This window comes from Fusarium keratoplasticum, chromosome 3, assembly GCF_025433545.1.
Source record: "Fusarium keratoplasticum isolate Fu6.1 chromosome 3, whole genome shotgun sequence".
Lineage (NCBI taxonomy): Eukaryota > Fungi > Ascomycota > Sordariomycetes > Hypocreales > Nectriaceae > Fusarium > Fusarium keratoplasticum.
Genome location: NC_070531.1, coordinates 2,533,491 through 2,559,835, shown reverse-complemented (window position 1 = coordinate 2,559,835; position 26,345 = coordinate 2,533,491). Strand labels below are relative to the sequence as shown.

At 54.1% G+C, this 26,345-nt stretch overlaps 8 protein-coding genes across 8 annotated transcripts; 2 read left to right on the top strand and 6 right to left on the bottom strand.

The window, feature by feature from the left end:
- Positions 1-31: 31 nt before the first annotated feature.
- NCS57_00414200 (RNA-dependent RNA polymerase) lies at positions 32-4,200 on the bottom strand (the record flags this gene model as incomplete). The annotated part of the gene is made up of 2 exons (XM_053054113.1): positions 32-1,182; positions 1,233-4,200. 2 exons carry the CDS (start codon positions 4,198-4,200, stop codon positions 32-34), a joined length of 4,119 nt encoding a protein of 1,372 aa, XP_052916273.1.
- A 902-nt stretch (positions 4,201-5,102) lies between these two features.
- On the bottom strand, positions 5,103-7,072 carry NCS57_00414100 (FAD-binding PCMH-type domain-containing protein; the record flags this gene model as incomplete). The annotated part of the gene is made up of 5 exons (XM_053054112.1): positions 5,103-5,542; positions 5,597-5,995; positions 6,047-6,265; positions 6,319-6,718; positions 6,767-7,072. 5 exons carry the CDS (start codon positions 7,070-7,072, stop codon positions 5,103-5,105), a joined length of 1,764 nt encoding a protein of 587 aa, XP_052916272.1.
- Positions 7,073-9,501: 2,429 nt separating this feature from the next.
- On the bottom strand, positions 9,502-10,534 carry NCS57_00414000 (40S ribosomal protein S4; the record flags this gene model as incomplete). Its single annotated transcript, XM_053054111.1, has 3 exons — positions 9,502-9,850; positions 9,982-10,404; positions 10,521-10,534. The coding sequence occupies 3 exons, from the start codon at positions 10,532-10,534 to the stop codon at positions 9,502-9,504; spliced, it is 786 nt and encodes a 261-aa protein (XP_052916271.1).
- A 740-nt stretch (positions 10,535-11,274) lies between these two features.
- Positions 11,275-12,951, bottom strand: NCS57_00413900 (uncharacterized protein; the record flags this gene model as incomplete). Its single annotated transcript, XM_053054110.1, has 1 exon — positions 11,275-12,951. One exon carries the CDS (start codon positions 12,949-12,951, stop codon positions 11,275-11,277), a length of 1,677 nt encoding a protein of 558 aa, XP_052916270.1.
- A 939-nt stretch (positions 12,952-13,890) lies between these two features.
- On the top strand, positions 13,891-14,467 carry NCS57_00413800 (uncharacterized protein; the record flags this gene model as incomplete). Its single annotated transcript, XM_053054109.1, has 3 exons — positions 13,891-13,952; positions 14,005-14,323; positions 14,378-14,467. The coding sequence occupies 3 exons, from the start codon at positions 13,891-13,893 to the stop codon at positions 14,465-14,467; spliced, it is 471 nt and encodes a 156-aa protein (XP_052916269.1).
- Positions 14,468-15,146: 679 nt separating this feature from the next.
- Positions 15,147-17,284, top strand: NCS57_00413700 (uncharacterized protein; the record flags this gene model as incomplete). Its single annotated transcript, XM_053054108.1, has 2 exons — positions 15,147-16,390; positions 16,447-17,284. The coding sequence occupies 2 exons, from the start codon at positions 15,147-15,149 to the stop codon at positions 17,282-17,284; spliced, it is 2,082 nt and encodes a 693-aa protein (XP_052916268.1).
- Positions 17,285-18,455: 1,171 nt separating this feature from the next.
- Positions 18,456-20,138, bottom strand: NCS57_00413600 (Septin-type G domain-containing protein; the record flags this gene model as incomplete). Its single annotated transcript, XM_053054107.1, has 2 exons — positions 18,456-19,566; positions 19,669-20,138. The coding sequence occupies 2 exons, from the start codon at positions 20,136-20,138 to the stop codon at positions 18,456-18,458; spliced, it is 1,581 nt and encodes a 526-aa protein (XP_052916267.1).
- A 3,558-nt stretch (positions 20,139-23,696) lies between these two features.
- Positions 23,697-25,708, bottom strand: NCS57_00413500 (ABC1 domain-containing protein; the record flags this gene model as incomplete). The annotated part of the gene is made up of 2 exons (XM_053054106.1): positions 23,697-24,909; positions 24,960-25,708. The coding sequence occupies 2 exons, from the start codon at positions 25,706-25,708 to the stop codon at positions 23,697-23,699; spliced, it is 1,962 nt and encodes a 653-aa protein (XP_052916266.1).
- Between the last annotated feature and the right edge of the window lie 637 nt (positions 25,709-26,345).

The following is a 26,345-nucleotide window of genomic DNA, read 5'->3' as shown; positions in this document are numbered from 1 at the left end:
CACCCCCTCTAAAGCTCCATCCATCAGTTGCCTACTCTCCAGTGAGACGTCCCAGACGATCCATGGCGCTCTCCTCCTCCACATCCTGCTCCGTCGCCTGTCCTTGTCCGCCGCATGTGTCGCCCTCTTCGGGGGCCTCATCCGATGCCTCTTGACTGACCTCGCCCCTATTGTTGTTGCTGCTGCTGTCAGTGAGCTCCGACTTGTCTCGGCCTGTCGACGCCTTCCCTTCGTCCGCCATGGAAAGCAACGTCTCAGAAGGCGCATCATCGTCATCATGACAGCTCTCATCATCAGGTTCAAACAAGGCTAGCGGCTGTCCACGATGGACAACTGTCCCATCCGGCAGACGGGTATGGACGTCTAGCCCAAGACCAGGCTCCGGCATGGTCTCCTGCTCGCTGCATGCAGGAACTCGGCTGGATCCGGGGTCGGGGGACGACCTGTTGTGTTGGGTCGCTCTCCGATGGGCTGCTGCCAAAACAGACGCCTTGGGGTCATACCTGGCGCCCAGGGCCAGACGACACATGACCCAGTGAAAAATCCATGGAAAGCTGATGAGTGGCATTGACTTTGGCTCCAGCTTTCGGGGCTGCAGGATGTGTCCAGCATCGTTGATGGGACCCCGGTGGTGTTCGAAAAGTGCAATCTTTGTCTCTTCCTCGGTAACGGTGTACATGGCTGCCACAAAGCGATCAACCTGGTCCGTCAGCTTGCCACCTGCAGCCTCGTAGCAAATGTCACGGAATCGGTACTTCAGTGCATCATATTCGTGGCTGAGGCTCTCCTGCAGCTTGTAATCCGTGCCCACAGCAGGCTTTGACATGGCGAAGCCCGTCCAGAGCTCAAACTCGGTCTTCAGGTCATGCTGGCTGAGCAGCCGTCGGACTGCGGTATCGTACTGAGACTTGATCCTTCTTGCTGCCTTGAGTAGTTCATTGTCTAGTTTGTACTTTCTTGTGATCCGGTCGTCGAATGGGCTGTCCCAGATGGGGTCGAACTGGATGGCCTTGTTGACAACCTTGTCGTAGATGACACCGAGGGCCTTGTGCGAGTGGTAAGTGTTTTTCTTTTCCATAAAGTGCGGCCACTTTTGAGGCTGCTGGTCACGTCTTAGTGTCGCCGGCTCCCCAGTCTTGGGGTAGTCCACGGCTTTGGAGTGTAGCTCGGCGAGTTCAAGACCTACATGTGTTATCAGACAGGTTAACAAGGGCATAGCCGACAGTACTCACATTTTGGGGACATGGGCCCAAGTTGATCGGCAAAGCCCAGATGCGAGGTTGCAATAAGCGGAAGTTTATCGTTCTTCAGGTACTTGACGAAAAAGTTCCTTAGGTCATCGACGTTGACGTCGCGGTCCAACTCCTGAGGCTTGGGAGCTGCGTAATCCATGGGTGAATAGTTCCATGTCTTGGGCATCAGACTCGGTTCCCACATGACAAAGAAGTCGTCGCCGTCGAGGTCACCGCCAGACAACATGTTGGGAACGGGTCGGTCGCCTGTTGCGGGAAACACGACGACGTCCTTGATGTGATGCAGCTTTGGGCAGTCAACCGCCTCGACGACACGGATATCTCCTGGATGCAAGGATGGGTTGCGCCCTACGATACACACGCCGCGTATTATGTGTGTCTTGTTGTAGTTCCTGGAGTCTGTGATCTGGAGGAAGATCTGGGGCAACGTGTTGACATCTTTGGCCTTGGACCCCTCTGAGTCTTTCGAGTGGCCTCTGAGCGTCTCCGTCTCATCGACGCAGCCGAGGACGAAAGCGCTCTTCTCGATTTGGATTCGCGCCTTTTCCTTGAGGATTTTTAGGGACCATGACCTCCAAAGATTGAGGACATTGATAACAAATGGCTCGCGCAGCTCATCTGTCTTAAACTCGGCCTTGAGAAGCTCGGCAATGACGAGGTTCGTCTGATGCTCGTCTACGAATTTAGTCAGCATCTCAATAGCAACACCATTGTCCTGCATCGCTTGTTCGTACGACCCAAGTTGTTGATCCAGGAGATCCGTGAAGGCTTTAATAGGAACTCCCAGGCTCTCGAGGATGATGATGGTCTGCCGGTTAAGAGTAGCCGTTGCGAAGCCAGCGCAACGAATGATTTCGAGGCCTTTGGAGTCGGCCTCAAACTTCTTCTGAGATTCGCGAACGTGTACCTCCATTCCCTTGGCGTCTGGCCAGACAGTAAGAACGCCCTTGCAGCCTCCCATACGGAACTGGAAAGCTGACGGCTTATCAAAGATGTCGAGGGCCATGTCTTCGTTGACAAGTTGTGCCACGAAGGGGGATATCTTGCCCACGCCATCTGTGAAGCAGTGCCCGTTTCGCTCGATATCGGGAATCTCGCGGATAGCAGGGGAAGAAATGCCGCGGACTTCTCGTGTGGTTGAGAAACACTGGCCGAGGCGAGCCGCATACTTGGCCACGATTTTGATATGGCTGAACTGCCCCATCCACTTGCGGATATCATCGCAAGAAGTATGCTCTGTAGGGCAGAAGAAGTATGCCCCGTTCACCCTGAGCTGAGAGCTACCAAAGGCCAGGAACTCGTAGGTGCGGTCGCCAATGCGGATGCCTTGGTACATTGTCCGCAGGACTCTCTTGTAGATCTCGTCGTTTTGGTCCTTGTTGATGGTGATTTTGTTATTCTCCAGCTCCTCAACAAACTGGATTCTCAAAAAGCGATCTTGAATGTGTTTGTACTGCCGCATAACACGGTTGGACATTTCCACGGCTGGTGAATTGAAGCGGATCGTCGTCGGAGTGATGACAACCTTGCGAACAAGCGCACAGTACTGGGGGATTCTAGCGATGGGTGAAAAGGCCTCGGCTTCAGGGTTCTGAAAGACGGACATGGGATTCTGGACAGGCTCTCCCTGATCTGCGAGGTATTCGAGATAGAGTCTGGCCTTTCTGGGGTTCATCGAGGCTAGCTTTTCGAGGAACTCGAGAGTGATGGTGTGTTCGTTGAGGATATTCCGAGAGATGCAAACCTCAAGCTGGTAGCGAGTCTCAAAGGGCAGCTGTATGATGGCATCCGAGGTCTGCTGAAGCATCTCCAGGGCGTTGCCATTTTCAACCAAAGTCGGCTGCTCCAGGTGCTTCCACATATCTGCATGTGCGCCATGTGTGACACGAAATTCGCCTTCTTCGTGGACCTGCGTGGTGATGTTGAAGTCGTCAAGGGCGCTGACGAGCTGCTGGTTCGCAAGCTTGGCCGCTTGAGTGCTAGCATCTAGGACAAAGCGAATAGTAGTCCAGCGGCCAATATCGATGAACCCTGGGTCCTGGTAGTCGTTGTGTAGAGCAACGGGGTGCTTCATTGGAATTCCTGCCTGTTCAACAAGGTCCGTGGCACGATTCCACGTCTCCGTAGCACTCCAGTTGTTGGCATCGTCAGAGAAGGACGAGCGAATGTTGGGTTTCTTCCAGTAGTACTGAGGCGGGACGTTAACAGGCACCACCAAAGCGCATCCATTTTCATCGACCGGGCTCTGGTGGAGGTGCTTCATCTTCGAAAAGTCGATGGTGACCTTGTGCTGCCGAACATGTTTTCCACCTCGGGTCTCAACCTCCATGGGGAAGAAGGCAGTCAAGCGCATGGCCTTGAGGCTGACCTCAAGCTTGAGGGTGTGCTCTTCGACGGTATTATAGAACGACTTCATAACCTTGATGCTTCGAGGTCCCAGCATGCTACCGAACTGGATGGCGAGAGGGTGCAGCGTGATCTTGACGGGGTGGTAACGATCTGGACTGACGGGGCTTCGAACCCAACACCTGGGGGTCCCCTTTAACCGGTTCACAAAGATCTTGAGGCCATCGGGGTATCGACGCACGTCTGGGTGAGGGACCCAGTAGGTGCCGGTGGACCAAAAGGGTCTCTTGGGCGGCGGCTCGAACCTGATCTTGGCCCATGACAGCGCAGGGTCTCTGGCGCTTTCGTTGATGTCTATGAAGGCAATCTCGCCCTCATGCGAGAACCAGTCCCAGAGATTGGAAGTGGTAATGGACCTGGGCAACTTGTCGAGCTGGATAGTCACCTCGGGCCATGTCTGCCACTCGGCCGGGGGTTGGAAGGCGAGCGCGTCGTTAGTCGGGCTTCGGGTTCCTTTCGCAGGTCTCCCTGGCTTCCCTGGTTTCATCGGCCGCTTATGACCTTTGGATGGACCGCGGGGAGGGGGTCTCTGTGAACTCATGGTTCAACTTGTCGCGAGGTGATCTTGGCGATAGTCTTGAGAGATGGTATACCAAGAAGGTAGAAAAGTAGATCTAATCCGTGAGATGTGTGCCTAGTATGTTTCGAGAGAAAATTTCATATGTGCGTGATGGAAAAGATAAATGTGTGGGGAGAGAGAAATGAAGGAGTGAAGAAGGCAAGAGGCCTCAAGGGTGCTCAATAGAGAGAGGCGGATGCGTTGCGACAGTGATTCAGTGGAGCAGCAGCAGCATATTATAGAGCTCTCAAAGAGAAGAAATGCCTGATTTGTAGCACTCTGGATGATAAGGAAGAAATTTTGTGTCGCTCGGAGATGGGATGAAAAAATATGAGGGAGGAAGCAGCAAAGGCTAGACCCAGTTGCAGCTATTGCCAGCTTTATTGGCACTGCCAACAATAGCCACATTAAATTCCATACCAAGCACCTCTTAGTAGCAATAGTAGGATGAAAAGACAACAAATTCACTCACGCCCGTTTACTCCCGTCAGAGTGTTGTCATGATGGAGTGTCATTTGTCAGTTATGCCTGCGACACGGATAACTGCGTCCGTCACGCATGAGCAAACAAGAATGGCAAATATGCCCCTTTACTCCTCAACTGCACCACCAGGCCAATCACTAGCATATGTAATGTGCCACTAGACAACAACTTGGGCCATCATGCCATGCTCTATTGATCTCGTGAGGAAAGACTTGTTGCATCTACGAAATGTGAGCTCAGGGGGTCGGTTACCCTATAATATCCCAGAGAGAATTGTAATCACCACATCACCACAAACGTATAGATAGGTAGGTAGGTACAAATTCTAGACTCTACTCGCATCCATTTTTATAAACATTCTCTAGTCTCCCCTTATACCATGGAATACACCAACAACTCCCTCACTCGCCCCTCACAACCCTGTTGGGTGTCACTGCTATCTCGGCCTCTGGATACTCGGTCCTCTCCCACGGCACGTCCATGATCTTGCCTGGGTTCATAACCCATCGAGGATCCAACGCCCTCTTTAGCGTCGCCATGATTGCCAGCGTCTCAGGCCCAACCTCCCACAGCAAACTCTCCTTTTTGCCCCATCCGATCGAGTGCTCCCCGGTGCACGTGCCCTCCATGTCGAGCGCCCGTCTTACCATGTTCTTGACGCACTTTTCCACCTTGGCACGCTCTCCGGGCACATCTTTGTTATACATGATGCCTTCGTGGAAGTTTCCGTCACCGACGTGGCCCAGGATCCCAGCGAAAAGACCAAGCTCGTCCATCTCCTTCTTGCTCACCTCGATAATGTCAGCCAAACGGCTAAAGGGGACTGCGACATCGGTGCTCCCTATTATGAAATGTTAGTCAACTTATAACACCCTATAAGAGGTATAGCACTTACAAACATCTTGACCGCTCTTTCTCAAGGACAGCATTGACCAGAGCGACTCCTTTCTCGCAGACCACAGTAACTTCTGCTCGCGCTCGTCTCGCGCAAACTCAAAGTCGCCGCCCTTGTTAGCCGCCGTGATCTTTTGAACCCGCGTGATGTTATCCCTGACACCCTCCTTGGTGCCCGAGAACTTGAAGAACAGCGTCGGCGTCTCCTTCCAGATTCGCGGCTTGGTAGCGCCACCTAGGTTGATCACCCTCATCTGGACGTCGTCCATGATCTCCATCGCGGCAACTGGGATGCCTGTCTGCATGACGCCAGCTGCTGCGGCAGCGGCATCGCGGATGCTGGGGAATGTGACGACGGCAACCGAATACTCCTCAGGGATGACGGCCAACTTGAGGGTGGCTGCGAGCGTCAGCTTAGATAAATGCTCAAAAGGGGTTATGGAGTTTATACCTTCTGTGACGAGACCCAAGGTTCCCTCGGAGCCAACAAAGAGCCCGTTCAAGTTGTACCCAGCCGATGACTTGCGCGGTCTTCTCCTTGTCTTGATGATGCGTCCATCAGACAGGACAACAGTCAAGTTGATGACCCAGTCCTTCATGGTACCATACCTTACAGCATTAGTACCAGAGCAGTTTGTCCCAATCATACCGCCAATCTTGGCACTCGGGCCTGTTGTTTCTAGTCAGCATCTGAGCTTCCCCAAGACCACATACTTAGCATACCAGGATCAACAGGGAAAAAGAGCCCACTGCCCATCTTCAACAATTGCGCATTAAGATCCTGCCACCCGATGCTAGGCTGGACAACGATGTCCATATCATCCTTGTTGAACTGGATAATTTTATCCATGTAAGCAAAGTCAACGCTGACTCCTCCGTAGGGGGCTGAGAAGTTGCCCTCGAGACTCGAGCCGCCAGAGTAAGGGATGATGGGCACGCGGTGCTCGTGGCAGATGCGGGCTATGACTGATACCTGCTCTGTTGTACGGGGATATGCCACTGCCACGGGTAGAGTGTCAGGGTTGACGGTCGACCACTCTGAATAGCCATGGGCATGAAGATCCTCGGGGTCTGTCGAGATGAAGCCTTCGACCCCAACTTCCTTCTCGATTTTCTGGATGGCCTTTGCAAGTCAGTCTTTGAACAATGAGAATTCTTAAAATGTCTCTACCTTTTCCATCTCGGACAGTGTAGCGTAACGAGACTCGGTTGACTGGTGGGCAACTGGTTCCAAAGACCGACTGGCATCCCCTCGTCTGCTCAAACTAGCGACTCCCCAACCAAGAGCCCCGGCTCCAACAGCAACAGCCAAGACCCTTGATCCAGACCAACCTGAAGTCTTGTCGGAGCTGCCATGACTAGACGCCGAAGCCTCGGGGCTAACACGCCTTGACGATGTGGTGAAGCCGCGGCGGACACTGCACCTCAGAGCACTGCGGCCCAGGAGGGCTCGGGCCGTACTTCTGCTGGTGAGCATTTGGGAGTTTGGTGAGAATAGGCCCGAGGCCGGTAGCGGTTTGCGGTTTCTTCGTCCGAAAGAAAGGAACGCCTTAGGGACCCGCAATTGTGTTCGTGAAGTGGAACCAAGATCAGATCTCTTTTTGATCAGATAACCGAGCCCTTGACCCTTTTTCTCACGAACCGTGATTTTCTGGTTTTCCAACACGAGAAAGTCGTTTTTGCCTCTGGGATGGGTTTTGAAGAATGCTACCGCCTTTAAGCGAGTCTGGCCTCGAAATGTGCCCAAAAGCAAAAAGCCTAGAACGGATAGACAAAACAAATCAAAACAAGCCAACTCAGACCGAGACGAGAGACAGATCAGATCCTTCAAGCCAAGCCGGCAAAGCCTAAACGGGACATTGATTTGATCGGGTCGGGACCGGAAACGTCACGATGTATAAGTACCCGGGGAGTCAGTCGCGAGTCGGGTCGGCAGGAGGAACCATCGCCGACACGTCGTGGGGCGGCGCCAGTGGAGAGCGGCGCCGAGCGATGGACGGCGGTCTTAGCCTCCACTGACTGATGCAATACAGAAGAAAATGGCTCCCTCTCTCTCTCTCTTTTCGTTTCTCCATTAGCGGCCCGGCGCTATAAACGGCCAGTGGGCACACGATCTCTGGCCCAGGGCCCGGCTGTCGAATGGCAGCGCGTGGGTGTCGTGCGTGTTGTCTGGCTTGTGTATGTAGCTTGCTGTAGATGGCAGCTGGTTAGGCTGTTGATCATCCGCCGCCTCGCTGGCTCCCCACGCAGCAGGCAACGCACGCATGCACAGCAGAGGAGCATGGCGCATGAGACCTGCATGGTCGAGTCGCTTTCGAAAAGGACGGTCCGTCGCCGTGTCTGCTTCCAGTTCCCGTTAGTCAAGCATTCTCTCTCTCGTGCGTAACTGATACCTCGGTGAGCCTGTCCTGCCTGTCCTGGCTGCGTCGGCCTCCCCCGCCCCCCTCCTCCCACCTCGTACGGGACGGGATTAGGGATTACATACAGGGTCAAGCTGTCAGCCCCTGCGTACCAGTCCAGGTTTCTTGCATCTTGCAAGCGTGGGAGGGTGTGGAGAGCAACAGAGACGAAAGCCCACTTGGTCCAGTTTGCGAGTTTGGGGGTCGAGAGGGATATGTAGCTAGTTTCGATGGAGAGCTTGGGGGTTTCTGCCGAGGGAGACGAATCTGGTCTTGGCTGATTGCCGACGTCGTAATCAGCAATCTCGACCGACGTGGGGTGTATCCAGGGAGAAGCATCATGGCTTACAACGGGATATGCACAACCTCACGCGCATCCAGGTCAAATGACAGCCCCTGCAGACTCATGCTTGGTAAAGCAATCGTGTTCAACTTCATTGGGCATGCTTCTATGGATGCTTGTTCCGTCCCGTCTCGGCAGCCCGTCTGAGTATCGACATCTCACAGTGCCTGGATCACCTACCATTTCCTACGTCACCATGTTCGTCCCTTCGGGACGTCAATTGGCTTCGGAACCTTCTCGATTCAATTCCGTGGCCTATTTAACAACCCCAGCAACAGGGGCCAGAACAACACATGGAGAGCAAAGGTGACTTGTCATCAAAGAGAAATGCGTTGTGTATCTGTTAAATGCGTTCTGCCACTAAATCAATCATGCCTGCTGGCCAATTCAGCACCGCAGACAGTGGTGTATGGGCGAAGCAAACAAACATGCTCAAGCAATCCTTGTGTCCCCTTTCACAACCTCAACCGTCCAATGAACGAACACAAAATATCACTTCAGAAAGTCCATTACGACGTCTCGGAAAACCTCTAGTCATCTACATACTACACTGCTCTCGCTCTTCCCCACCATGTTGCAATTCATCCACCAGTTGACGCCTTTCGAGGCTATAGAGTATTCTGTCTAGGTAGCTCCCACTCTGTCTCCATACATCTCCACTCTGTCTGTAGCCTCCTCCCACGACCCATGAGCAAAACCGCCTACATACGTGGGAGCAGTTGCTGCACGTCCCTATAACTGCGGTTCCGAGGTGCAGTCACGGCTCCAGTTGCTGCTGGTTGGCCTCAAACCTTGGCCAAATCACACATCTCACAGAGCTATGCCACGGCCTTTGAGACAGATATTCCTGTCACTTGTTGCATGTCTCACTCAAAATTGAGGCCTAACCTTAGTCCAACATCACACTCCAAACCAGAGCTCCCAAGTCACTACACGCCCGGCCGAGGCTTCAAGGTACAGGCAATCAAGCATGGACACATCACACAACGCAAGAACAACTCTTCGGAATCGACGACACTGCGTGTTTGGCTCAAATTCATCTTTTATCGTAGCCTCATGGGGCTGGCTATCTCCAGGGTAGTTAAAGCCGCAAAGCAAACGTCAAATCCGAGACTCCAGACCACATGCCATTTTTCCCATTCCTTACGCAGAACCATCCACACTTTAGTGAGCGATGGCGTAGGCGCGTCGGCGGTCACGCTCCTCAGCGATGGTGAGCTTGACACCCTTGCCCTTGGGCAGAGAGATCCAGGGCTTGTCCTGGCCAATGACGAAAACGTTGCTCTCACGGGTGGCAAAGGTGTTGTCAATGGCGTCCTTGACGTGGACGATGTTGAAACCACCGTCGTGGCGCTCACGGTGAGTGATGACACCAACACGACCCATGTTACGTCCACCGGTAACCATGACGACGGCACCAGTGTCGAACTTGATGAAGTCGCTGATCTTGCCAGTGGCGAGGTCAATCTTGACAGTGTCGTTGACCTTGATCAGGGGGTCAGGGTAGCGGATGCTGCAGAGGCTCGTTAGCATTGGGGTTACGGGGAGGAACATACAACCGTCAAATAAAGCTCCTGTCGCGTCAGGTGAATCGAATCGACCAAAGCTTGATCCAACGGCTGAATGATGTCTGACAGAACTCACGTTCTCGCATCGTGCGTGACCAAGAATGGGATTCCACCACGACCAAGCTGAACACGCTTGACCTTGCCCAGCTTGTACTCGGCCTCCTCGGCCTGAATTCGGTGGACGGTGAATCGGCCCTTGGTGTCGTAGACGAGACGGAAGTTCTCGCCGGTCTTCTCGATGGTGATGACGTCCATGAAGCCCGAGGGGTAGGTGGAGTCGGTGCGGACCTTGCCGTCGACCTTGACCAGTCGCTGCATCAGGATGGACTTGGTCTCACGGTAGTTGAGAGCATACTTGAGGCGGTTTCGGATGAAGACGATCAGAGGCATGCAGTCGCGGAGCTTGTGAGGACCGGCAGAGGGCTTGGGAGCGTAGGTGCCGGACAGCTTGTCAAGCAGCCAGTGCGAGGGGGCGCTGAGGCGCTTCTGGTGCTTCTTGCTATTGAGACGATCAGAAATTCGTCCTCCAGGCTAGGGACGGCGGGGGAGAGCCGCGCATCGACGGGAGCGTTTGTCTGCAAAGACCGTGATGGCTTCTCTCGTGGTCACACTCACATTCCGCGGGCCATGGTGTCGGTTGGCTGGTTAGTCGACGGTGTTGAGGAAGATGGACGAAGGGCCTAATGGACGAGGAGCAAAAGTGCGAATTGATAGACCACACTTTTTTTCGCGAGCGCTAGCCGGCGGGGGGGTTTCGTGCCCTACGATTGTAGGGGAATTTGTGGGTCACGTGCAAGGTCAGCTGATGAATCCGAACCTCATGGATCCACCTCCGCAACCATCCAAGGAGACCAGTGGGGAGTGGAATGGGTTGAATGAATCGCTTGCAGTGGTTCAACTTAGACAAGAGGATTCTCTGCCCCTACCTATATTAGAGATATTTCTTGACGACATTTTTCATCACTAGTCATTACAACTTCATTGCAACTTAAGATCCTTCACAACTGAAAGTCGTATTACTTTCCAGACCAACCAAGGTCTGATGGATGGCCAGTGCCATCTCTCGTCAGTAATATTCGAGGATATCTAACAATGTTCCTTTTAAAACTTTTCTCAAACAATCCATCTTTGCCTGCGAGGCAACCCGTATTTTCCCTCCCATGAGCGCCAGTGTATAATGTCAGCCCGTAATAAATGGCCGTTGACCAGCGCGTGCTGCCATTTTTGTTGTCCCATGGATGTCTTCCAATCTACGTACGCCCTGACCCCTTGTTCAATTCAATATTTCCCAACTCCTGTTCCAGCATCGGAACCTTCGTAAACATTAGTGCAGATCATCCTGCTCATGGCGTTATAGCAGCACCTTGTACTACCTCACCGGGTGTTGCATCCCCTCCTTACTGCGAGCTTCCTGTGGAGCACCAGACGGTGGTGTCAGACCAGGAACTCCCTCGAGTCCAAAGCGTTGGTTGCCCTGTGCTAGCTTTGCATCATCGAGAAGTAGGCGTGAAATGTCCATTTCGCCGCCCATGAACTGGGGGGCCGGAGCTTCTCCAAACTCGAATCCCTGGACTGCGTGCAGACTGTCCCCAGTGTCCATCCTCTGTAGTGGCCACCTGGGAAGATCCTCTCGCGATGTTGAACGGTTCGTCTGGGGCTCAAGTGCAGTACTCTTTGACAACTTGAGTGAGTTCTCGATTGAGATGCTCACCGACGGTTCCATGACATCGCTCCCGCGGCTAGCCTCTTTGGTCTGAAACGTGCCCTTCTCTATGCGATGGTAGATATTGGAATATTTGTTGCGTACACGATCTCTCAGGTCGGTGGGTTGTCGGCTCGAGAGATGGAAGCGAGGATCCCGTTGAATTTTGGTCCATGCAGGGCCATGAGTGTCGAGACCCTCGAGGATTTCTCGGTCATCCTGTTCAGTGAAAGGCCGACGTTCACGACGATGAGATTTCTTGAAGGGCCCGAGAATCCCAAGTTCGACAAGATCTTCCATCTTTTTGCGGTGTGCACGACTCTTCTTCTGCTTCGGGGTTCCGTCTGTGTCGTTCTGTGGAACCGAGGTCTTGTTCATTGTTGAAGAAGTATCCCCATCTATCAAAATCTTTTCCAAATGAGTATCAGTCTTACCCTTCTGTTTTGTCCCTTTTCCGGAGCGTGACGGCGAGCCAAGCTCAGATGACTTGCTAGACTTGCGAAGCTCATCGGGGCAGCAAGTCCTGAACCTGTCTTTCAGGTCTCCGGCTGTTCGGCCATTGAACTTGAAGTCCGGATCCTCAAGAATACTGGTCCACTTTCCTACGCCATGCCGGTCGACGCCGAGCAAGAGATGGTTTGTCTCTTCCTCGGACCACTTTCTTCTGGGCTTGGTCGCCCGTTTTCGTCCTTTGTTGGAATTGGAATTCTTGTCAGTCTCCTGTGTAGGTTGGTTGAACTCGTGCAGCATCTTCATCTGTGCGCCATCCTTTCCGTCAAATGAATCGGACGATATTGGCGGAAACAGGGCAGCGTGTGGCGGGGGCTCGTGGAGTCCGTTGATGATAGGTGGCATGACAGGCGCCTGCTGGGCAGCCTTTTGCTTCTTGAGAGGTTGTGGCAGTTGCACAAAGTCATCCTTGACATGAAGCCCACGGTGCCGCTTCTTGTTGGAGGCATCATCCGGGAGATCGGGACTGTCATCCAGCATTCGGCTTATCGAGTGGGATGATTCCGGGACGTCGGAATCACCCAGCGCCAGACGCAGCGGAAAGGGTCCCGAGGTCGCCGCTGACTTCCCATCTTGACGACTTCCTTCCCTCCAAGGATCGAGGGTGCCATCATCAGCCCCAAGGTATATCGGGCCAACACCGTTGGCGATGGGTTGGGTGTCGGCGACTGGTCTCTCGCCTCGCGGGTTCGTGTCGGGCTCAAGCGGGGGCAGGGCTCGGTCGGCAGCCTTGGGGAGCGGAAGAGACTGCAGCGGGGGAAGGTCGGTATGCGGAATCTGGGGCGTCGTCGGCTCGTTGAGCAGATGAATCAAGCGTGGCTCGATCGTGGCCATCGTGGGCTCGCGGGATTGGGATGGCACATTGGGTATAAGTCGAGGGCCACCGAGAAGCAGGCACAGGCACACACAAGTTCAGGCGAGGGAGAGGAGAGGGGGAGGGGAAAAGAAACAGCCGTTGAGAAGGAGGGACAGGAGCTCAGAGCGCCATTTCGGCCATGGGAATGGGAAACTGATTCACACAGAGTCGGGGTCGTTAACGCCTGAGGTCTCACCTGCTTGTCTCTCTGTTGGAGCAGCACGTGAAATCGCCACATGGTGAAGCTTTGGACCTTGGGCCTTGGGCCTTGGGCCTTGGTTCGTTAGTGGAGAAGGGCGGGTTTCCGTAGCTGGCCAAGGGACAAACCCTCTTTCGACTAACAGGAGCCCGTAGCTCTCCGGGGCCTTGACACCTTCCACCGTGCCCCGGAACCAAATCTAATTCTAGGATAACTGAAAGTCAACCTTTGGCTTTCATTCAAGACAGGAACTCAATCAACAAATCATCTTGAGCGCTTTCTTGGTGTTGAATTTGAAAATGCTGTTATGGCGAGACTTGCTCTCCAGGAGTGGGGAAGGCTGGTCTTATCGTGAGTTATCACCTTGATTTCTTTTCCGGAGCTTGACCGATATGAGGGAAAGAGTGGGGCACCACTTCCTATCCCGGGGTAGCGCCTCGGCTCAACTTGAACCCCCTTGCAGTGGATCACGGGCGGTTTGGATTGGCCAATGCCCTTCCATCGGCAAGTCTCTCTCTGTACGAGTCTCGCTTGTGATGAGCCGGTTCTGCTCTGTTGGGGACCGGCCTCGGAAGCCGGCTTCGGGTTTGGCCTCTGGGGAACGGAAGCGGGTTATCAGATGGTGCCTCCAGCCCCAACTGGTCCACTGAGAGAGCCAGCCACACACACCTTGCGACTTCAGTGCGACCATCTGCCAGACATTGGTTGACCTGTGACGATGGCATCTTCTCTCCCAACCTTTCCACGTGTGGTATTCACCATTATTGAACCAATCTCCCTGTAAGGATATAAACACCGTCCTTTTTTGTACAGCCGCTCACGTTCCGCATAGGGTTGCCGGCTTCCTCGGAGCGGTCATTGATCCAGCTTGGTTCATTGGCGAACAAGTCCTTCAGAAGGATGGCATTACTACCTCTGAAGGAAGTATTGTAGTGGCTTGGCAGCTGGGGAATTTGTATCTGCTGCTGGCCTTCATTGGCATAGCAGTTCTATCGACGACATCCGAAAACAAGGTCGTCCGGGCCTACCTCGTCGCTCTCTGGCTCGGTGATGTCGGTCACATCGGGTTCAGTTGCTACGGGCTTGGGTGGGGAAAGCTCGTAAGGCCTGTTGAGTGGAACGCTATGGCTTGGGGGAACATTGCCATGACGGTGAGGGATGGGTTTCTCGATCGCCTTGGACCATCAGCTGATATTTTTAAACAGCTTTTTCTCCTGCTGACACGAACAGCCTATTTTGCGGGACTTTTTGGTCCGGATCACATGGCTGCGTCCAAGACGAAGAAGAGAGCATAATGCATATGGACAGGCAAATTCAAAGAAGTCTTGCTTAACCTGAGCTGGGGAGTACAGGCGATATGGACCACATCCATTACATATAAAGCTCTGGACAATATCCCCCCTCTTCGGCTTCATACATGATCCTCTGCGGATGGGTGCATTTACCGCGCATCAATTCACAACATGCCCTAACACCTGGGCCAAGGAAAAAACAAGACACGAGGATAAACAAACTAGCTTATTCTCCCCTAAATATAGGTATTAAAATATAATAAAAATAAATAAAAATCTTCTAGATTCTATACTATTTATACTATTTTTATAGATTAATTTATTATACTTATGAGGAGTTAGGTAACCCTCTTGATCCTCTGGCGTCTCGTTTATTTCTATACCCGCGTGCCTAACAAGGCAGCGAAGCTCGGTCCAAGCTGTGACAGAGCACTCGAGCAGATGATTGGTTCCCAGGTCCCCAGACGGATGGTCCATGCTTCACTTCTGCCCCACTACGCGCTCTTCACCGCTCTAGCCAATCACAGCATTGCGCCACAGCCAAATTCTAGGGTTAGGGTCAGCGTCGCAAGGCGATCGCAAAACAAACACTCAGCAATCATCATCAGCGCGTCTCTGCCTACTCTGAAAAGACTTACAGCATCTGACAGTGTCTCTTCGTCTCCTGCAACTCATCGCTTCGATGGAGACCAGGAGTCATGCGAAGCGCGCAGGACGCTATGCGCCTGCGCCTGCCCCCTCACTGCCGCTGATGGCGACGCGACATAGAGGGATTAACCCTCTCAGCTCTTCGCCGCGCAAGAGCCAAAGCACGCAAGGATCCAAGGGGAAGCTTCTGAGGGACCCGGTCGCTCGGCGCAACGCTCCAGTCGATACCGCTAGTATTGCGAGCATCGCAACGGAGCCCAGTCGGGTTGACGATGAGACCGAGTTTGGCGAGGATGAAAAGCTTGTTGAGGATGTCAAGCCTGCCGATGGTCGCGATTACGTCGAATCCAGCATTTATAGTGATGAGGAGGGCGCATCGTTTGAAGATCACAGCGAGGAGATTCGAGTCGGCTTGGAGGCCAATGACGCCAGACGAAAAATCCTAGAGCTCAGCATCCCCGACTTGTGCAGGGCAGCTGACGACTTGATGGAGTATATCGAAAAACGAGACACGGATCCAGATGTCTTCCATGGCCGGCTTGCAATCAAGAGACGCGCCTTTCAGAGCGTCCGAGCAGAGTACGAGGAAGAAGACACGACACCCTTTATCGACTGGGCGCCCTTTCTCAGCGAGTCTGCCGCACTCGCACGCGTCAATGTGGTGACAGCATTTGACAAACTTTGCGACTTTAACCCTGACAACGAAAGGGAGATGGCATCCTTCTTGACAACCCTTTGGCCCTTATTTCCAGCGTGGTTTGTCCTAGAAAAGTCCATGTTCCAGGAACCTGAAACCATGCTGGACCTTCGCACATGGCTTTTCATCGAATCCTTTTCCCGTCAAACCGGCGAGACCGACTACAAGAGACTCATAGCCTCCATATTCTGCAAAGATGAGGGCGAGGTGAAAATAAATTACGCCCAGCTGTTCGCCGGTGGCCATTTCCTGGAACTTGGGGGGGAAGGCGAGGATCACGATGAGCTCTGCTCAGCACGCGTCTCCGAAATTGTCAATATTGTTCATAAGAAGAAGGCTGGAGAAGCCATCAGCCTACTGAGGGAGAAGTTTGGTCTGGATCAACTGATCCCAGAGCTTCAGAGTACTTTCAAGGCCCTTTACAAAATTCTAAAACCTGCCGAGAAACAAGCTTCGGTACAGCTCGACACTCGGACTTTCACTCCCTACGAACACCAACAAGAGAGTATTATGGGGAGCCAAGCTGACGATCTCGCATCCGAATCGCAGTCGATTATCCGCGCCGGGACTGGCGAGGCCGAGTAAGTAACCGCACCATGCCACCGCCCAAGAGGACGAGCGCTAATACATCCATCAGGCCAAGTCTGTTTGTTGGACAAGAGTCCATCCGGGCTTTGCAAGAAGGGAATAGGGGAGAGAGCACGGTACCACCATCGAATCAACAGCTCGTGGTACCTGGACGGAATGCTCCTCTTGATTACCCCGATCACCAAAATACGGATCTTTTGCTCAGGGATTCACTCCCTCCGCCTCAACCCAAGAAGAAGCGGCCTGGCCCGTTCGTGGATGACGATGATGATGATGATGAAGACTCCGGGGGAGAGTGTTTTGAGACTGATACCCGTAGTGTCAAGTCGATCAGACGCGAGGAGCCCCGAGGATTAATGGGCCCCCCGCCGCCCAAGAAATCTCGAGTTCAACAATCAGTCCCCAACTCTCAAACCTCTCCGAGCCAGACTCCGGACCCATTGTCTGCCGCGCCACCTCAGTCCTCAGTACCCAACCTCAGGGCCGTCAATCAGAGACGCGCAGAGATGGCTCTCCAGAACCGCCTCAACTCAAGCCAAGGCCCACAGAAGCGCATCCCCTGGACTGATCAAGATTCCAATACGCTCATCGAGCTCATCGCCGAGTGTCACTGTAGGTGGTCCGTCATACAAGATCGAGGCAAGCAACGCTTCCAAATACCCCGGAATCAGCAGGCGTGCCGCGACAAGGCGCGCAACCTCAAGGTCCAATTCCTCCTGGCGGATGAAAATCTGCCCCCGCTCTTCGACGAGGTTGCGCTGGGGCCAAAGGAGGTTAGGAAAGTAAAGAGTCATGGGAAGAACCCCTTCCGCAGGGTGGCCGATGTCGATGAAGACGGCCGCCCGATCGGCACTGAATTCAGGACAGCGTCCATGGAGACCTCTTAGACGCCGTTGCGCCTAGTGGCCGAAGTTGTTGCTGAGTGTATCGCTATCGTTGGAGCGTTGGTGTCTTGCTATGAACCTTATGAAATGGGTGGCCGGCCGTGCTAACATCAATCGGAAAGGCGGGCGTTTATGGATCGATATGATAGCTGCTGTATGTAGTATGACTTTTACAACCGAGTTTTGCCACAACCGTTACCGCTTCAAATGCTCTGTCAAGGTCAGAGAGAATAAGGCTTGAATCAAGTCAGCCGTGTTTTTAACCACAGTAACGAACCCTGTTGGAAAGAAGACGTTGAAAAATTGATTTGTAGTAAAGGAGAAAAAAAGAAACTAAGAAAAAGAGACGTCTCCCGGACAGTAGTAAATCTACAGAGTTGCACCAACACATATCCTTATACATCCTCTGCATTCCTTGCCCTTCCTCCCCCCCACGGCTGCTTCGCGTCTTCCCAACGTGCAACCATCAAGTCGTAAAAGACGGAGGGAGGGCGCGGTCCTCATCCTTTTTAGCTCCTCAGCCTGTGAGGCCAGGCACCAGCGCCTTGCAGTGCAGGACGCACACAAATATCGACACACGGAAAAGAAAGGCAGTAGGGCAGAGGTGAGCTGAGTTGAGCAATAACTGTATCGTTGCGATTTGAATGAGGCTTTCTTCTTTTGTCGAGGCCGCTAACACAAACGCCGCCGCCGTTCGAGATAGAAATCTTTTGAAAAGAAACAGAGTCAAAGAAAAATGTCATGAGCCGGTGGTGAGACCGTTGGACGTCGACAACTTGGTTGCAATCATTGGTCCAGCAGACTAGAGCTGCGCGGTCGAGTGAAGAGCAAATGTCTCACAAAGGGGGTATCAGCCGTGAGAACGAGTGGAGACAATGTCTCTCCGTGAACATCCATCGATGGATGCCTCCTCTCGTGCGTGAGTTCAGAAAGCGATCGATATAACAAAATGACAAAGGGGTATGCTGCAGAGTTTCCGAAAATGTTATGACGTGAAGGTAGTAGCTTGGGCGTTAAGGAAAAAGGTCCGTAATGTCGCGGTTTTGGTATCGTGTGGATTTTTATCCATTCGAGATGAGAGCGGGCTGGCCTGAAAAGCAAGCATGATCAATCAACGAGGTATGTGTATGTCCTCCCTTGAGTCAACCATTGGTTCGCTCTCGGTTGAAGCCACCTATCGGTGGCGGTAGGGAACTTCCCTCTGCTTGAGTCGGTTCGTCCTCCATCCTTCATACCACTGTTCTCGGCTGGCCTCACGCAACTCAGAGCGCCATTCACTGAAGACAGCTTCCTTGAGGCGCTGGAAGTCACAGTGTTCCTCGTTGTAGGGGTCAGCAAATCCCCAGGGGAACTGTCGGCCAACAACACCTGGTTCATACAGGTCAGGGCTGATGATGGAAAGCGGCAAGAAGGGAATCTCATCATCCTTCTCTTTAGCCTCCTCCTGTGCTCGGTGTCGTCGGATAGAGCTCGTTGACAGCCGTTTAGAGCTAGGGGAGGCGGCCGGGCTATCTCGCGAGCCTTGGATCGGCAGATCATCGCCCTCGGGTGTTTGAGCACCTTCTCGGCGCCCAGCAATCTCGTCCTCGTCGTCTTCATCCTCTTCTTCGGCAATCCGGTCAGACGAGATGCTGCCGTCGTCTTCATCGTCAATGCCAAGAGCCTCCATAGGGTCCAGGCCAGACTTCTTGATGCTATCCCACACACTCCTCTTGAGCACATTCATGTGCTTCGTGGTTATGGTATCTGCCTTGGCAATGACCGGGATGACAGTTGTCTTGCCCTGGAGGGTGCGAAGAACCTGAAGGTCAAGATCCTCGTCAAGGCTGCCAAGAACGCGAATGCTCGAGGCGTGGCCATTCTGCTGGCCGTTGATGGCTGGGTTTCTCGCAGACGCAATATTACGGTCAAGACGAGAGGGATCGAGGACGAGGAAGGTCGCGTGGATGTGGGTATCTTGTACGCCTGGGGAGCGCACGACCTTCATCTCCTCGGCAAAGGTCTCTTCGAACTTGCTCTCAAGGAAGGCTGACATCTCCCTAAGTTGAAGGTCAACCACATTCTTCTCCAGGCCCTCCGAATCCCAGAGGGTCAAGCCAACACGCTCGCCATCAATCTCGGTCTCGAGGTAGTGGGGAATGAAGTTTCCAGAGGGAGTGTTGCGGTTTTCAGGGACCTCATCATCACCCTTCTTGGCTCGCTTTTTGGGTGGGAGAGCGAGTGCGGTTTTGAGAAACTCGAGAAAGGAAGTCTTGCCAGAGTTACGTGTGCCAATGATGAGAATGCTAAAGCCTCAAGTTAGTCTACACGGAAATAAAGATCAAGACGCGACAAAAAGTAGCTCGACGCCAGGGGAATGCAGATGTAATAGGGCAATGAACACTCACTTCAATGGAGTAGGATCCTTTCTTCTGCGAACGCGACGAGGGCTGTTGACGGTGCTAATAGCACTACTAGCATAGCTGTACCGACCACGGTTGGTCATGCTCTCGGTTCTGGCATAGGGATCGTAGCCGCCATTCGGCAGCGGAGGAACAGGGACGGCGACAGGAGAGGTAATGGCAGCACCGTAGCCGCGCGAGTACTCGGCGGAGGGTCGGATGGCAGAGTAGTCGGAACGGGGGGCGCTGGCTGGCGACTCGGGTCGCAATTCGGGGCCAAAAGACTTGGAGAGCTGTTCGCTATGGTTGGCGAACTCGGGCAGCTTGGGAGCAACACGAGAAGCGGCCTGGCGCTGGCGTTCGAGCTCGGCCTCTCTAAGGGCCTGCGCCTTACGGCCGCCCTTGCCCAGATCACCGCTCTTACTGCGTCGAAGCAACATCCCGAAGCTGGTACGACGAGTCTGGTCGTTGCTCATCCTCTGGGGGATGGATCATGAAAAGAAAAGAGTCGCGACGGACGGGAGGGACGACGGCCCAGGGAGGGCATAAGCTGGCGGCGCGCGAAGGATGGAAGGGTGCGGAGCACGTGGAAAGCGGCGGGGAGGAACCAACTACTGGTCGGAGATGGAGATGGAGGGAGGGTTGGATGGGGCAACGACGACCGAGCGTGTGAGTCGAGTCGAGAGTAAAGTGGAAGTGACCAAAGATCGGGGGCGGGAGCGAGCGAGACGGAGGGTGAACGGATGGTGGGCGCACGATAGTCGACGGGTTGAAGGGACCCAGCGGCGTAAAAAGCGGGTTGACAGGCGACGGGCTTGGTTATCGACAGGCGATGGTGACGGACAAGTGACGGGCGATGGAGAGACGAGGCGGCGGTCGACAGCCAAGGGGAGATCAGCCAGGTCGTCTGGGCTGTATTTGGTCTCGAGCCTCAGTCAGCCACAGGTGCACACAGGGAGAAGTAGATGGACGATTTCAGGAGGGAAGAAGAGACCGCGCGCGACGGTTGGCGATGATGATGGGATGGGATGGGATGGGGATGAGATGGATGCCCAGACCGCGAGAGCGCGCGCCAGTCGAGCGAGGTTGTGGTTGTGGGGGGGTGCAAGTACCGATAGTGAACGTTAGAGATGGGTGGAGAAGGAGTTAGAAACAAGGCCGAAGCGTTGGATTCGATTGGAGTTGAGGAGTCTTGGGTCGAGATGTAATTACTGCCAGAGCAGAGCGGGAGATGAGTTGGACGTGCAAGCTGGCCTGGGCTTTCCCTGCAGTGGAGGTCTGGCAGTGTGTGCGAGTGACGGGAGCGCGCAAGTTGTGTAGAGCCCTTATTTGCTCGAGACGGATGGGAAACACGGCGAGATGCGTGTCAGAGGACGTTGGCAACGAATGGACAACGCCCAGGGGCCCCAAGAGCAGCGAGACCCCGTTTTGCAAGGGGAATCCAAGCTCGAATGGTTTCGAGTGTGCTGGGGTGGTTGATTGGCTGTCACCAGTCTTGTTCGAAAGCAGCCCGCCATGGACGGGGGGCCAAGATTGGCACTCGGTAAGTGAGTTGCCTACCGTACTGTCCACCGCGTACTGCGCTAGATACGAGAACGGCAACAGGGGAGAAACAGAGAAGAAAGGCTGGAAAGCGGAAAGGGGCGTGGAAGATGCAGAACAGGGGCGGATGGGATGGGTGATGATGGCACGAAACAATTTACAATGGTCACACACACCAACCATCGATTGGTACAGGGACAGCACATACGGTACACAGCCCAAGAACCAAGGTGCCTCCGGGGCTGTTTAGGTTTCGATAGATACAGGGCCATATTTCCAGACTCGCAGCCCTCCCTCCGGCTTCCGCCTCATCTCGTCTCCGTGGCTAATATCCATGGCCATCGCCATGACAGACGTTGATCGTCGCCAGCTCTCGGCGCATTTCCCCTCTACAACAAGACTCGGGAAAGGCCCAGACGCGATGCGATTCGCCAGCTTCTTCTGCAGCGCTAGCGCCGGCGCAGGGTCCAAGACACCCAAACCCAAGCTTGCCCAGGGGGTGGGATGGCGGATCAGTTAGGGGGGGCAGCCAGAATCCTTAATAGGGAACCGACTGGCTCCACGGCACCTACAGTTATCCAGTAAAGAGGGCATAAAGGGGCGGGATTCAATATCGTCAGCAGCAAGATCGTGTGCTTCCTTCAGCTCAGCCATGCATCAAGAAGCGTCGTCTCTCCTGTTCGTGCACTCTGGATGAGTTTGGTACGTACCCCGAGATGGTGCTTCAGTGGCACAAAACGCACTAAGCGGGGACGCGAGGCCCCGCCAATTTAACGCCACGGGCCCATGCCTTTGGGTTCCAATGGATGGAAGTGTTCAGTTGGAGTTGTGCAAGACACGGATCCAATGTCAATTAATTAATTAAAACTGGTTGCATGCGACGCTCATATCGCAGAAGGATACACATATCCTCATCTTGTACCTCTCCAGCTTTGTCATGCTCCAATATGCCCGTCTTGGCTCAGCTGATGTACCTCCCCGTCAAGCTTCAACGGCCCACTGATGCAGGTACCGCGGTAGTCGATAAAGTGTCCGCTAAAGACATGGACAACCCCATTGCTCCACCCCGCCAACTGCATCCGTCCACAGTCCGCCCACAAAGGTCTGGGCCGCTAAAGGCTTCAGCTTCCACTTCCGGTAACATGGACCCCTATAGCACCAGGACAGTATCCGTCGCCTCAACTGCAAAGTGCCATTCTCCTCCTTGGACGGCTACCTACCTATCTGCGAAAAAGATGCCAGCCACAGAAGACGCGTTGGAATGGATGGATGGATGGAGTCTGCTGCAAACCAAGCTGCAACGGCTTTCATTGCAGGGCACATGCTGCATCTGACAGAAGAAACAAAACACGCTCTTCCAAGAGTGGCTCGGTTTCAACTCCTGCAGGCCGCTTTTCTAGAAACGGTGCATGGGTTGGTTTGAACCTCTTCCACCTCCCCGATAGACACCTATTGTCTGCGAGTCCCGTCTCGAGACATTGTTCAAAACGCCACGTGTTGAACATTCAACACCAAGCACCAGCCCAAGTCAGAGTCGCAACACCAGAGACGCAGCTAACCTCTTCGACCAGCCCGACGAGCCTCCGTCGTCCCCTGCCCCGAGAACACGACGATGTGACCTGCCCTGCTGAAATTGCAGGTCCCCTGCAACCACCGGGGATAAATCCTACCTTGTCCCGGCTTTCCGAGCCCTAGCCCGAGGGATCCATCTCTTGACCCTTCGTTTCAACTCTTTTGAGTCGTGTCTTTTTAGAGTGTCCATCAGATATGGGTTCGTCAACTGGTCGAGTGAGCTAGCTGCCATGCCCTATGCTGACTTGATCAGGGCTGATCGTCGCAGATCACCAGGCTACTCCACCCATCGTGCAGCCCAACGTCGACGACAAGCTGGTTCCTTGTCGGGACTTCAAGTGAGATCCCTTTGAGCCAGACGCTCTTGACTCATGAAACGAAACGAGATTGCCTGGGCAGACTAAATGTGGCCGGTTAACCACACGACAGAATCTCTACAGGTCTCGCCTCAAGTCGTTCATTGCAAGACATTGTGTAAGCGCCTACCCACACAGGACACGCCTCTGCGCAACACTCGTGCTACGTATCACAAATTCTAATTCATCCTCCTTCATATCCAAAGGCCAAGTGGTTAAAAACTCCGTGCGGGTTTCACCGTGGCACGGCATAAATCTGCTTTCCTGAAACCCCGCCTCAAAGTTGAGCGCTCAACACGGGAGCCAGCCATGCCCTCGGGTTTGAACTGAAGAGTGGTTTCTATTTTCGTTTTGAGATGGATGCCAGGGCGCTTGTAGCAAACACCTGCGGGTACGCTCTCTATCCCGATTCTCCTGACGCCTCCGCCAAAGCGGAATAATGCCCCCAAACTCGCCATCTATCTAACGTACGCCAAGACTTTTCATACAGATGACAGGGAGTATCTATCATAATCATACAGCGGGAAATCCCTCCCTCCGACGGGGCAATGATCAACAAGGCAATCAGCCCTCAAACACTTCATGCTGGAGCTCGATGCCAAAGTCCTGAGCAACATCCTTCATGCGCTTCTCCATCTCGTCCTCCATGCCGCCTCCGAGACCCAGCCATTGCCGCACCTTGAAGATATAAAAGGCCACATCCGACATGGTCATGACCACCTTGAAGATGACGTGTCGCCAGCGGTTTTGGAGGCGCTGACCCAGTGGCAGTCGAGGATCCTCAAAGAGACTGCGACTCGCCCACTCACCCATCATCTTGATGCGGTTGACAGGCGAGCCCAGGTACTGGTTGTTGCCCTGGACGATACGCATGTTGCGGCCGATGAAGATGAGCTCCTTTGGCCACTTCTCCTCGTCTGTCAAGATCTCGCGGATGCCCTGCTTCATCCGCTGCTGCATCGCATAGTGTCGCTCACCCGGCGTCTTGCCCTCCAGCTCCTTCATGATCCCCTTGTGCGTTCGCATGTCACCACCCTCGTACGGCCGCATCAGAGTCGCACTTGCAAACAAATCTGCCGCCTTGATACCCCATTCCTCCGTCACTTGTCCAATCGTCTTGTTGTCGAACGTCATGAGCGCCTTCCAGAAGGTGCCATACTCGTGTCGGAACTTTTGAGACATGTACACGTACAGGCCGTGGTCGATGAGAACCAGCTCAGCCCGGCCGTTGGGGAGCCGTCTGATAAAGATGTTTCCCGGGTGCGGGTCGCAGTGGACGACTCCCCACTTAAAGATCTGCGCGGAGAAGAGATCTACCATGGTCGTCATGACTTCTCGCGTGGAGAGACCCAGTCCGCCTCGGCCTCGGCGGCCCCGCCACTCCTGGCGCTCCGGCTTGAGATTCTCCCTGTATGGCCGTGTCCGGAGCTCCCGGCGGGCGGCGGCCATATCGACCTCGGGCAAGGGGCTTCCGGCGCCCGGCGAACCCCTGCCGTAGCCTCCGAGCCATCTCGACGTCATGGACTTCTTATCCCAGAGCCTCACACCCTCGATCCATTCTGTTACGAGAACTCGCTTTGTCGTGAACTCGGGGTACACTGTTGGGATATAGACTCGCCCCTTGAGGCGGCTCTCTGCATTCACCAATTCGCGCATCTTCGCAGAGTTCTTGGCCTCGTTGACGAAATCGGTCTCCAGCTCGAGTCGTTCGGTGATGAAAGGCACCAGTGTGTACAGTGGCAGGTCAAACCACTTGGAGTAGATCCAGGTCACGGTCCTGTCTGTGTCAGAAAACATACAAGGCTGCGGTGCAGGGCGGTGACTTACTTGAATGCCCACAGATCCCACGAGATCTGCTTGGCAATCTCTCGTTTTTGGATCTTGACAGCCACCTCTCGTCCATCGGCGAGCTTTGCCCAATGGACCTGAGCAACACTCGCACTCGCCCGGGCCTTGCGCTCCATCAAACCCATACCCTCCTTACCCGTGAAGCTAACACCAAAGACCTCCTCGACACTCTTGCCAAAGTCCTCGCGTATCACCTTCTCGATGTCCTTCCAGTCGTCCTGCGGCGCATCGTCAAACATGCGGCCAAACATCTTTTGAAACTCCGGGGGTAGAACGGCGCTCTGCATGGCAATGGCCTGCCCAATCTTAAGGTATAGACCTCCATTGGCGCGAAGCAGGTTGAACAACCGCTCCGCATTGCGGTTGTGTAGGTCCTGCACCGTGCCCCCGGTGAGCGGCTGAGGGCGAAAGTTGAGCTTGTAGTCGAGGGCGACAAGGAGTCCTGTCCCAAAGGTGCGCATTGATCGTCCGAACCCGGATGCGTAGATCTGGCTGTCCCCAATGTATATGACGCCTCCAACGGCGGATATGATCAAGAGTCGCCGAGCCCACCGCCGTCCCCTTCGGTATTCTTTTGCCTTCTTTGGGGCACCGAGCTCGGCCGGCGACGGTGGTCGCATAGCCTGGAACGGGCCTCCGGATTGTAATCTTCGGTACGGACCGGTGACGGTGGGCCGGGGACGCAGGGCGGCTCGCGCCGAGGAGCCAAGCATGCTGGAACGCAACATGCTGGCGATTGAGGGGTTGTATCTGGCTAAAGGCGACGCAGCATGAGGTGTAACGAGCAGTCGTACTGGGAACGGGAAGAGACAATTAATCGCAGAGACAATTGTGTGGTGTAGAATGTAGAGAAACAAACAAAGAGAGGAAGAAGCGGGATGATGGACTTTGCGCAATGTCCGGAGGAATGACGTCCGTGATCGAAAAAAAAGACCGGGGCAGGAAGCTTATCGCCGGCGAGCTTCGGAGAATTGGCTGGGGCACGCGACCTGATATCCGCGGGGCCGGAGATACCGATCCAGTTTGCTTGTCTCGGAGGTTATCGTGAGCTGCACGGAACAACTTCAGCCCGCGCCTTTGTGTAAAATGTCTTTATCTTGGTTATATGTAGACTAGGTAGTTTTGCGACAGCTGTAACCCGTTTGAAGGAGGGTTCGGCGTGTTCCGTTTCTCGTCAAGAAAGAGAAACGTACTTAAATAGGCAGTGAGTGATCTGTACTCCAAGCCACGGTCCCCGTGTCTCTCAACCGCCACCAAGATGTAGCCGCCTGTCATGGGTTCTTCCCGGGGCTTCACTGAACCCATCGGCATCAGAAGACATCAATCTAAGCCCTCAACTGCTTTGTAAATATGGGGGTTATCTAC